Source organism: Cornus florida, unplaced genomic scaffold (assembly GCF_030987335.1).
Source record: "Cornus florida cultivar Cherokee Brave unplaced genomic scaffold, ASM3098733v1 CherokeeBrave_3.0.0_Hap2_Chr11, whole genome shotgun sequence".
In the NCBI taxonomy this organism is placed as follows: Eukaryota; Viridiplantae; Streptophyta; class Magnoliopsida; order Cornales; family Cornaceae; genus Cornus; species Cornus florida.
In genome coordinates, this window is record NW_026775581.1 from 123,463,459 (window position 1) to 123,476,651 (window position 13,193).

The window sequence follows — 13,193 nt, forward strand, 5'->3', positions numbered from 1 at the left end:
GAACTGTCATAGGAATAGAGATACCAAAAGTTCACAGAATTGAGAATGTGAGATAAAACCTGTTACCAGCAGTTGTAAGGTATCAGAGCAAATATATTTCAGCCTGTGTGAAGTGAGAAACCTTATCTCTGAATGGAGGAGGTCTTAACCCTTCAATAATAATGCATTTTGAGATATCAAGGAGACTCCTTAACCACAAATATTGAGTAGTAAAACTTCAGTGAATGGAGAGCTGAGAATTTGAGAGAAGACCAGTGTTATTAGCTTTGAGGCACTTGATGTTACACTGCAGTAATTCAGTCATTTCTTCATCAGAGTAATTGACCGCTTTGTCTCTAAGTGGAGGTGGTCTTAAGCTTCCAACAAGAGAACTTTTTAACCATAAATGCTGAACATTAACATTATAGAGATTGAAGAGCTGAGAATCAGATAAAGAACTAGAGATGTTATCTTCAAGGAACTTTAAATTGCACTTCATCATTATAAGCTTGAGAAAGTGTTTCATGTCTTTGAAGAATCAGAGGAATGATTGGGAAGTAAGATCTATTATTCTTTGGGAGAGAATGTGAAATACCAGTAGCACAATGAGTATACTTGAAGGGTTTTTTTCTTCTTGAGTTGAGAGAGATTGAGCAGCACAAGTACACATTTCTGTATAACCTATAACTTCTCAAGAAATCTGTTAGCCTGCATGTATAGGAAGTAGTGTAGAGAGTGGAGAATCCCTTGTCAATTTTAGGTCTTACAGACCTAGAGTGAACATCATTCTTCTTTGACATAGCCTTTACCATGCTGAAAATAATGAGTGAAAAGGAAAGTGGAATTGAAAGATTAGTCTTGAAAGATTCAAGACAAGACCTTTGCTCAACCTTATCTCCTTGAATACAAATTGTCTGAGATGCTTTGGAATCTTCAATGAGATCATAGAATGCCCCAAGAGTGTCCCACACATCTTTGGATGACTTGCAGTCTTTAACTTTAATAAGATCCTGGAAATTAAGACCACTAAACAGTGCATATCTTCCCTTTGCATCATTTGACATTGCTTCTTCATTTGACACAGTCACTCCTTTGATGGTAGTGTACCACACATTATATGATTGAGACATAAGATAAGCTTCCATCTTGATTTTCCAGTCCTCATAACAAGTACCATCAAACCATGGTGCATCATCAATACACAGACCTTCCATTATACTCCAAGAACTTTTCTACAGACTTGTTAATGCCTTGGTTAAGCAGACCAAGGCTCTGATACCAATTGTTGGACCAAGAGGGGGGTGAATTGGTCTGATTCAACTTCTTTAAAATTAGTCAGTTCAAACAAATCAAACACATATGATGCACATGACACAAGATATACAAGGAAACCCTCTGAATAGGGAAAAACCTTGGTTCTTAGCCTCAGCCAATAAAAGCCTCCACTAGTTGTATGTATCTTGTTACACACTCAGTTGTCTCACTCTCTGCACACACCCTTATACCAGAATAGACATTAACTTTCACAACCAATACACACATAATAACTCATCAACAACACTTGCTGTATGCAAGTAGTTACTCACTCAGCTACCCACTTTCCAACCACCTTGTACTCGCTAGGACACTGACTTTCACTCTTTCTACACACACACAAGCTTCAATAATAAGCACATATGCACTCCCCTTGTCCAAAGCAACCCTGCTTGGATTTACAAGTTCTCAGTAGCCAAATCACCAATAGAATGAGGTGTCAATACACCAAGTACATACTACTTCAGCTGCAACAACAATAATAAAAGAATGCAATACGCAGCCTTAAGTAGAACAATGTGAAACCCAAGTCTTCACTTCTCTGCAATCAAATGATAAAACTGTAAAAGCACAATGCAACTTCACTTGATGCTCAAGCTAGGTTCCCACAGCCTTGTCTTAGCAAAATACACTTGCTTGAATGAATCCCTCAATAAGAAAAGCAAGGTAGAACAATGTAGATCACATTAGGCAAAAACCCTAAATTCAAGGGTATAGTAGTCACTTCATAATGCAGCCATTAAAATGGCCAGCAAATGTCTTCCACAGCTGTCACAGGCTTAGATACACTTGCTTGAGAAAAAAACTCAATGAAATCAATAAGATAAAGCAATGAAGAAATAGAATAGCCTTGACTCCTTTAAAAACCCCAAATATAGCCTCTCAATAGTAATACTGTAATGCAGCCTCAATTGCACACCAAACTTTACACCCTCAGTCAGTAATATATAAAGTACACTTGCTCAGTTGATAAGAACAATTAAAACAGCAAGGTATGACATTTAAAATCTTAGAATGAACAAAACCCTAATTAAACCCTTGCTTTGTAGCTTCAAAGGGTACTTTAGTAATGTAGCTTCAAGGACAACCCAAACTTCACTCCTCCAGTCTTCAATAGTCAAAATACACTTGTTCACAAGATATTCTCAATTTCCACAGCAAGATGAACACATTGTAGCACTAAAACAGCAACAAAACAGCTTGCTACAGGGTCTGTTTTCAGGCTACTGTGAAGCTACTGTTCTGAGGGTATAGTGGGTATTTTGAATTGTTTCAAGCCTGGAATAGACTCTCACATACCCTTTCAACTTCACACAAAGACTCAGGGGCAGAGCACATCAACAAGCATATCAATTACAGCCCCAAAAAACTACTTGGAATCAGTTTCTGCATAATTCTGCTATCAAAGGGTATTTCTGGAAATTCGTGTATCTACAGCCTTGAACTCAACTCCATTAACCTCAAATCAGTCATATATATGTGCTCAGAAGGTTTTCATAGCAGTGCTAGCAATATATATCAACTATAATAATTTCCAATACTCTATGCAGGCTGTTTTTGTTTCAATAAGGCTGTTAGGTTTGGTTTGTGGGCTCAAACTCAAATGCACTCAAGTTTCAGTCCAAATCTTTGTATACACAGCTTTATAATGATAAATTATACTTGTTCAAAGAATAGCCTCAACAAATATACCAAGTAATCAGCATTGAAACAATTCATCAGAAGCTATGCATTAGAAAATCAAATTTAAGGTAGGTTTGAGATATAAAAACTGATACCAGCCATTGTGTAGTTGATTAAATGCCCTCTGCAATTGTAAACACCTTAAAGAAACATGCTCAGCCCTTGTTCCAGCCCCAGACACCACCACAGCTAATTCTTCACCTTCACAGCCTCTTGTTTACACCAGAAATTCAAACTGTTCTCAGCCCTCTATGAATGCTTGTGGGATACTCATCTTCTATTGAATTCAAGGTTGAATCTCAGGTTACATTAACATTCAAAATCCCAGAAAACCTCAATCATTCTTTGGTCTCGAGAACCCTCTTGCACAACAGCTGAAAATGTAGCTCAAAGGGTCTTTTTGTGTGCAGAATTTTTTGCAGCTGCTATAACAGCATACATATACCCTCACACTACTGCCCTAGTGTAGATACGTATATTCCATCATTGGCCAATCACAGATAAGGAAATATTCTGACCTTACATACTGTAAATGGACCAAGATACCCCTTGTACAGCCCTAGCTTATCATTAAAAGGCAACTTTTTTGCAGCCCTCATCAGACATTTGTACAATGCTGAAGCATACAGCTAAAAATTGCAATTTTGTGTACATTCTTCTCTCATTAGGACCACTGTGCACGTGAAACACTATAGAGAGTCCATCATAGCACACTGAAATTCTAGAATTGCCCTCACAATGGCCATGTAATTGCTGCAACACTTATCTATTTGTGTAAGTGCTTGAATGCAAACTCTGTAATGTATTTTAGCATATGGGAGGAGAAAAACACATACACACACAAGAGTATAATGACTGAAATACCCCTGTGACTAAAATACCCCTGTGATACCAATATAGAGAAAGTGGCCATGAACACTTTTGACTTCCATTTGACATTAAAGGGGCAAACCTCAACCAACAGAGATAACCAAACTCAAGGCAAAACAAATTGAAGCTGCAATAAGAGCCTGAGCATAGGCTAAGCTGCAACCTACCATGAAAAGCTTCTGTAAGTCTTCGAATCTGTTAAGATTTCTTAAATCAGATGTCTTCTTTAGTTTGATTGAGGTCAACCTCCCTCTAATGCTTTTCTTAATTTGATAAATGACAATGTTTGGGGATAAGGATGCGTTCCTAAAGGCTCTATTGTCTCCTCCATCCAAAGGAAAAAAAAAAGGAGCAGAAGCAGTAATTTATGGACCAAGAATCTTTTAGAACCCCAGTATGAAGAATACCAAATGATCAAATCTCCCCAACTAGATGGTTGGATGTAGAGCCCAATTGTGTGCTGAATGAATGACCAAATTACCTTTGAGAACTGACATTGGAAGAATAAATTATCTAAAGATTTATTGCTAGCAAGACAAAGGTAACAAATATTGATATGATGTTTGTGCCTCATTGGCTTTCTATCCAATGTATAGAGTCTTCCTTTTGTGGCCAAGCAGGTGATATAGCTGTGCTTGGGGATATGATGTTTAAATCAAATGGTCTTATGCCATGGAAAAATGAAGCCTATGAAGGTAGGGGGAATGAAGTAGTTGATTGTATGAGCAAGGGAGAAATTACAATTTGGTGAGGGTAACTATATAACTGATTATGTTTCAGTGGAAGGGTTTGGCAGCTCATATAATTGAAAATTCTGTGTTTGGAAGAATGGAATGTGAGCAAGTGAGTCAAGGACAATCCAATGATTCAAGGAAATTAGCCTATCAACTTTGACTCTCAATTCTAGTTGAAGAATTTCCCTATCATTAAGGTTGAGTTGGTTCAGTAAAGGTCCATTTGGTAGCCAATAGTCCAATAACATCATAGTGTTAGTACCCTTCCCAAACCCGTGCCTCAATAGACCCCTTGCCATATCTCTTAGTTTCAACAACCTTCTCCAAAATCCAAAGCTCAAAGCTGTTGGTTTAATAGTACGTTCAGAAGCTCCTAGCTTTAATTAAGTATCTATGTGTCCATGCAACCTAGAGGCTTTCAGTCCTTTTAGCAAATAACTTCCAGATAATTTGCAATTAAGTTTGTCATTTCCAGGTTTGGGAAGCCTAACCCACCATTGATCTTTGGCTTATACACCACATCCCATGCTACTTTAGCACATGATGCCTTTAGTTCAGGACCTGACCAAAGAAACCTCTTCAAAATCCTGTTAACTTCCTCAATGACCTTCTTGGGTTTTGCCCCATAATATAGTATTAGACTCATGTGGTCTACTACACGTCACTAACCAGTCGACACATCGGTAGAGGCGTCAGCTATAGTTCGAGTTTCTTTTTCTTATTTTGAAGCTTTTCATCGGTCGAAAAGGGCAACAAGTCTCTGCGTAAAGGAACTTTTTGTTTTCTCCACCTAGAGCATTTCCTAATGTCTCTAAGCTAAGCCTTGCCTTGCTGTCTAAAGTGGTCCAACTAAGCCTCCGTGATCTTATTCGATCAAGACAAAATTTTGTGCCCAATAGCTTTGCATGGAGCATAGTATGGATTTAACGAGGACAGTTCTACCAGGAAAGGAAAGGAATCTTAAAGTCCATCTCTTCACTCTTGTAGTAATTTTTTTCAGTAGGGTAGTGCAGTCAGTTAAGCGAAAGGCTTTGGATGTGAGTGGTAGTCCCAGGTAAGTGACATGTAATGTTCTAGTACTAAACTGAAGGAGGGCAAGGATATCAAATAAAGTTAATTTGGTAACCAAGCCCCAGAGAAAAAGACAAGACTCTTGGATAGGTTTATGCTTAAACTAGTATTTCCTCTATTTTATGTTAGTAGTCAATCTTTTCATTTAAGGATGTCCTATATGAAAAGTCAAAGCAAAATAATGCTATCTTTTCCTGATGACCCTTTAAATTTTCAAAAACTTTGTAATATACACATTAAAATTCAAAATAACAACTTGGTAATTTTAAAATGGAACAAATTGAACAATGCATTAATTTCACGTTTCCTTAAAAAGTCTTAATAATAAAAGTGGAGGACTAATATGGAAAGAGGGAGCAATAAATAGAGTTAAAATATATAACTACTTCGTAAAATTGATTAATAAAAATAATTAAAAATGTATTATTTAATATTTAAAAATTCATCAAAAAATATTTAATAAATTGAAATTATAATTGTTAAATTGGAATAAATATATGGACGCTCTCACGACGCTCCGCTCTAAATTTTTTTAGACTTTGACGCTCTCACTCTCCCACTTTATGTGACTTAGGGTCTAACCATACCTCTATGAGCAACTCTAATGGCCCCTTATTTATTTATTTTTTTATTTTTAATGATTTTGGTACCTTTCTAGCAATTTGGGCAGTCCAATGGGTCTCCAAAATGTGGGCCCAATTTTTTGGGTCGCAAAATTGGTTGCCAAAAATGGCGACCTTGTTCGTTAGCGATTGCGGGCCTACCTTGTGCGGATCCACTTGCTTTTTTCTTTATTTTTTAAAGCCAAAATTACTGTACCTCTTAGCCCAGAATTGGGTTAAGGGCGTGTTTGACTGGAATAAATTATATAAACTAGTTTTGGGATTTCTTTTTTTTTTTTTTTTTTTTTCCTCAAAACAAATGAACCAAACAGTGACTTAAAGTCTTTTTTAGGTAAAAAAAAAAAAAAAGAAAATTTTTTTTTTCGAGAAAATTGTATTTAAAAAAAATAAAAAATTTCAAGATTCCTATTGACATTAATTATAATTGTTTTAGGCAGAGTTTGGCTAACCCAAACAGTGCCTCAATGGCTATATTGGCCGAAAATTTTAGTTTTTGTTTTTTCCTAGCAAAATGAAATTTAATTTAAACAATGATTTATTTTTTTAAAAAAAAAAAATTTGCCTTTGTTTTCATCTTAATAAATGAATACATAAAATGATAATGGATATTATGGTTAGGAAAAAGTTATAAAAAAAAATATTAAAAATCTTAAAATATTAGTATTTTTTTAGAGCGAAAATGCACCATTAGAACACCTTTATAGCTAAAATTTGGAGAGTTCAAAACCATCATGTGAATCTTAAAAATGCTAATCTAGCCTATAAAAAATGCTGATATGGCAAAATTAGAGACCCAAATTTTAAAGACTCCATGCATGGAGATGCTCTACAAATCCCTCTCTCTCCCGTCACTTTCATGGAGATGCTCTATTATACCCTAGATTTATCTCCACATTTATTGCATTAAAATAAGCCAAGTCTTTCATTCCAAATACTGTCTTTGCTAGCTCTTTTCCTTTCTCTTTTTCAATCTTCACTTCCTAGTGATTTGATTGTGTGTGTGTGTATAATATAACGTACTGAGTAGCTAGGAAAACATGGCCGAGAAGACTAGTACCAAAGAGACCAAACTGAGTCGGTACTTGAAGACACCCATCAAGGTATTGAGGAAGGCCAGGGATTGGTACATTCAAAGCATGACTCAGTGCGCCGGAAAGGTGAGCCACGACAACGTCATGGGCTGTCCTACCGCCCAAGTCTCCACTTTGCCCAAGAGTTTCAGTGTCAACTCCTCCAAATCCAGCAACGACGAAGATTTCAGGGAGCTTATCAAGATTGCTTCTACACGGAGTCTTGGCAACAAGATCGAGTTGGATCTTCTACGGAGACAACAGTCACTGTTGCAACAGTATCCGGTGACCGGAGGAGTGGATGTCGTGCCTCGGAGCCAGAGTGTTGGGATTGAGATGATTGATGAAGATAAAGGTCAAGACTGATGTTTATCCAAGAAGCAGAAGCTATATATATATGCTGTTAATTCAAAGAGAACTGCCCTGTTCTAACTGCCCTGTTCTAAGCTAAATTAATTATAAAGCTAAAGCTAGAATCAAGGGCAGCTCTCTCTCTATCTCTAATATATATATATATATATATTGTTATCTACAGTATTTGGTGGTCTTGGCAGTTTTGCTGTCAAGTGTCATACTTTTGCTAGGGTTGTTTTTAATTTATGTAACAGAATTTCAAGTGTAACTGTGTTGTAAGAAGTGTATATATATGCATACATATATATATATATATATATATATATATGTTTTACAGGTGATCGAATTTGTATTTAGGTTTAGAAGTTAATTTGTACGTTTGGTTGGTATTGTAGTGATATTTTGAGAATATACTAAGTCGCGATATATCATGCTTCAGTATATTAGTACGTAGAAGTACTGGCTGAATTAATATCATGATGAATTAATATAAATTAATTGGTTGATGTTCTGGGCTTACTTTTATTTGTTTTGATGTGTTTTTGCTTGTTTCGTTTCAATTTCTTTGGTTTTTAAATTGGGCCCACCTAAAGAAATACGGAGTATAATACAAAATTAGAAAGGAAGCAAAGAAAAAAAAACAACGTATAATACAATTTAATAAAAGGTAATTACAAATACGTTAGTGGTGGAGAGAAGGAGTCGGTGGTAGTGGGGAGGGAATGAGGGATCGATCTGGCTATGGTGGAGTCGGTGGCGATATTGGTAGTTGTGACGGTGGCGATGTTGGTGGTTGTGACGGAGGCGGTGGCTTGTATGTGGAAGGGCGATGGCTGTGGATAGAGAGAGAAAGTGAGTAAAGGGTTTGAGAAGGAAGAAGAGGAGATGGATGTCAATGTTTAAAGAGTTGAGGGCTTTTTAGACTATATGTGTATAATTCCTTTTCTTTTGTTAAATTGCTTTATACTTTGAATATTTCGCCGTATTTGTCTTCTTTTAAATAGTGTCCCCAATACTTTAAATGGTCCCTAATAAAAAGAAAGATTAGGATTTCTTAACAAATTATCATAATTGTTATAGGGAAAATTATACATAGGTAGGAGTGTTAGACAACAAAATCATCTATTTTAAAGTTTATTTTTTAAATTAATAGAATAAAATAAAATAATTATAAATACATTAACAATTATTGTTAAGATTCAAAATACTCCTAAACTCTTATTTTAAATACCAAAATATTCTTCTTAAAATCATATCATTTCAAAATACCAAAACAATAATTGAGGTTTTGTTTGAGTTAGCAAATATGGATAAATTGGCTAGTACATTCCTCTATCCACGTTCACCTAACCCCCTGCCGTTCAAATCCATCCTCAAAGTCTCCGGCACAACAAATACTACTGATCATTATGTTTATTAGTAGTAGTATATATTAGTATATATGTTTGTATGTAAACGACCCACCGCTATTACATTCTCTGTGCAATTTTCTCTTTCATCTGCCAGAATCTCAATCAATTTAGTTTGCCAGAGGTATGTCTATGGCCATGATTGATCGACTGTAATTTTTGAGTGGGATTGATTTAAGGTATGGGTAACCGTTTTTAGCGGGTTTGATTCTTTTTTAAAAAATAAAAAAATCAATATTATATAATTTTTTAATCAAATATAGAATTTTGATTAGACCAAGGTATGGCCTGAGAGTCCTTACGTAAGCCATGCAAAATAAAGGAAATCGAAAGAAATCATGAGTGCTAAATGTCAAAAATCCATGCATTACAATATCATGAAAATGTTTTCTAAATTTTTTAGTATTTTGGATTATACGATTTTAAGATGGATATTTTGAAATAAAAGTTTAGAAGTTATTTTGGATTTTAATAATATTTTTTGATGTATTTGTAATTATTTGATTTAATTTAATCAATTTGAAAAATAAACTTTTAAAATATAGTATTTTAAAATTTAATAATCCTAACTAGGGGTGACAATTTATGTTCGTGGGTCATAATCGTGTCGTGTCGATGTAAGGATATTATATTAAATAAGTAAATCCAAACCTAATCCATTTAATAATCATATTAAAAACTCTCAACACTAACCCAACCCATTTATTAAACAGATAAACGAAACATTTAATATTTAATAAAATAATAAATAATAATATTTTTTTGGTCACAATTAACCCAAATATTCAAAATCAAAAGAAAAATCATAAGACATAAACAAAGTTTATGTTAAAATGACTTAACTATTTATAGTAATTAGTTTTAAACAAGTAACAAATTACATATGTTATATTCATGATTATAACATGTTAAGTTAAACGGGTCATAGATGGGTTACACGGGTTGAACTCCTTAACCCTAACCCGACACGGTTAAGTAAACGGGTTAATCGTGTCAACCCCTTTATGATCTGAACTCGTTTAAGGTCAATCCAAACGAAATCCTAACCATACATTTGTGTAGTTTCCCCCTTGTTATTTCGTAATTATAGTCTCTTAATTATGATTTCTTAGCTAGAAGCAACGCCTTCGTTGTGGTCGAATTATCCTGCCTATCCAGGGTTTACATCCCGACGTCCTCTGGGTCGGGCAACCGGATCTGGTTTTAATACCAACGGTAACGAGTGAGCGCTTGCTCATTTATTCAAAAATTTAAGTTGTTGGGTAGTTTTGCATATTTACCCATTTATACCCACTTCAATCCCTATTCAAATCCGATGTGGGACAAGTCCCACTTGTAACACTCTGCCATTTATGATTCCTTCTACTTAATATTCAAATTTTGGGATTTCACTCAAATAAAGGGTAGACTTGTCCCTTGCCATTCTCATCCAAGTTCGTTGGTTCAAAATCATAAAAACTTGCCCAAATACATATACATTATTTGTGTATATGACTAATTGGCATTGTTAGATTATAAGTTTACCCCTTTATATACCACCTAGGCTTATTGCATACTACAAATTACAATCTATGATTACATCTATCATATTAATTTTTCTATAGATTACTTAACTTACTTGTTCATCATTCACCTACCTCAAACATTCTCCTATATATAAGACCCTTTATGTAATATTCATTAACATCAATATAATATACAATTTCTCTCTCTCTCTTATTTTAAAGTTTTTATAGTTACACTAACTGTTAAATTAATGGAAAAATTAAATTTTGATGATCAAAAAAGAAAAGAAAAGAAAAGAAAAAAACTGTTTTAGATTGATAATTGGAGCGTTTGGAGATTTATCCCAAGTAATCCACAATATTCATGCAAAACGACACAGGTCGGGAAAGTCTTGAACTATGTAAGTAGGCATGATCCTTGATTGTTTGCACACAACAAAAATGAGACATGATGTTCATGAGGCACTCGGGCTCAAATTTTTTCCAATTAAGAGTAAGTTGCACGTAATTGCAAATTAGAACTTTGATGCAAGGAAAGGAAAAATGAACTCCAAACAAGGTAAAGTTAAAAATGATTCACCACCATCACTCTATCGGAATCTGACCCACACGGTTCACCTCCACCGGTGGCATGACACTGCGACCCCAGTCACTAACCACCCACTTAATTCTTTCCTGTTTTTATTTGACGGTCTTTTGAGGGCCTTTCTTGAATGGCATTGATAAAGACAAGTCCAGTGGGAAACAATGAATGAAAAAACTTTATTTTTGCACGTAATTTTCCACTAGCACAGATATTCTTTAGTCTTGTTAACGTGAGAAGATATTTCATTTGAAGGGTTTAGGATATTGAACCTTAGATGGTCACTGATTCATAAATATTTTTTTATCTTTTCGTGAGTTTATCGGCACTTTTCGAAATTAATCTTATTTTTTGTTTGAATGAGTTTTTATTTTTTATTTTTTAAAAACACGTGTATTGGTCTCACAACATATACACAATTTAAATTAAAAGTGCAGTTCAAAAGCGAGACCTTAAGAATCAGGGATGGATTTGTGAAGGGTTCAATGGGGGCATCCGCTCCCACAGGAATTTTTTATAATTACATTTTACACCCTCAAATTTATACTTTTTTACATTTATACTCATAAAATTTTAAAATTGTCCTTACTAAAATTATGAAAAAACTCCTTTATATGAATTCTTGGATCCGTCCCTATCGAGAACTTATCTCTTAAATTTCTATCAACGCAATCATGTTGTGGAGTCGAGTGGGTTACAACTTTGAACATGTCTTCTTGAAATTAATGCATATTTATACTTCGAACAAACTGACAAATCTTGCTATATGTTAATGAACTGAATCTTAAGCATTTGGAGAATCAAAGTAAATGCGGTTGGTAAATCATATTTATCACAATACATTAACTGTTGTGTTGTAATGTATTTAATTGTAAAAAGGGGATGTTAATGGATTTAATTGTAAAAAGTGGGTGCCACGGTACGTGTTAGACATCACCACTAATCTAAATCATCATATGGTTATGAACTTATGATAGTGGTGAAACCACCGCCCCAAACTAGTAAAGGATCAATTTCTTCTACTTTGTCCAGTTGTTCCAATAAGATTTACCAAAGGTTGGTGCTGTTTGGCTTAGGTTTTAAGTGCTTTTGGAGTGGAAGAACCGAAATGAAAAAGGAGATTACTTTTTGATTGAGCTTATCTCTAAAATATGTAGCTACCATCTGTACACGTATTTGAAAATTGAAGTGTGTATGAAAACCAAGCCATATCGATAATACACGATGGAGATAATTCAAAAACAAGTTTTTGTGCGCTCTTATTACTTTTACTTTTGTACAGGACATTGTGCTAATAGAAATTGTGTTAGAATCCTTCTTCAACCAAAAATATATATATATTAATCAATATGAATTCTCTCACGTAATACCAATAATTTATTAATTTGTATTAAAATATGAAATGTGAAGTTCCAGTGCAAAGAATTATGCAAGTGAAAAGGACTTGTGCACTTAAAAATTCTACCGCGGACAAGCTTTTCTTCCAATAAAGTAGTCGTAATGCAGGCTCAAGTGCCATCTTTTATGGCAAACAAGATAACTTAAGAGATTTTAAGAAACCGACAAACTTTAGTACGCACTACGGTTCATTGACAACAATTTCACCAACCACAAACGACAGGCTAGGAAAAACATGGCTACCAAATCCTGAATAATAAATACCTTATATATTTATAAAATTAAGAAAAAAATTAGTAGAAAACAATAAATTCAAATTTCAAAAAATTCAAATTCTTATTTCACAAATTCTAAAACTTTTTTTAAATTTTTTTTTAGTATATATATCAGGTAATGTGCACATAACACCCATATACTATAAGATTAGTAACATATATATTCCCTTGGATATTTTCAAAAAAGTAAAAGGACAAAATAGATATTACAATACTAATTTATGTCAGATTTGTGATTGAGGGATATTTTTGCATAATGTGAAAAGGTTAGTTGTGTCTTTTGCACATTTTTCATGGGAATAAAAGTGGTACGCAGAGTATACAT

At 34.4% G+C, this 13,193-nt stretch overlaps 1 protein-coding gene across 1 annotated transcript; it reads left to right on the forward strand.

Annotated features, from left to right (window-relative positions):
• Positions 1-7,192: 7,192 nt before the first annotated feature.
• On the forward strand, positions 7,193-8,079 carry LOC132285617 (uncharacterized). Its single transcript, XM_059787808.1, has one exon. It carries the CDS (start codon positions 7,312-7,314, stop codon positions 7,708-7,710), a length of 399 nt encoding a protein of 132 aa, XP_059643791.1. The 5' UTR covers positions 7,193-7,311; the 3' UTR covers positions 7,711-8,079.
• Positions 8,080-13,193: the final 5,114 nt, after the last annotated feature.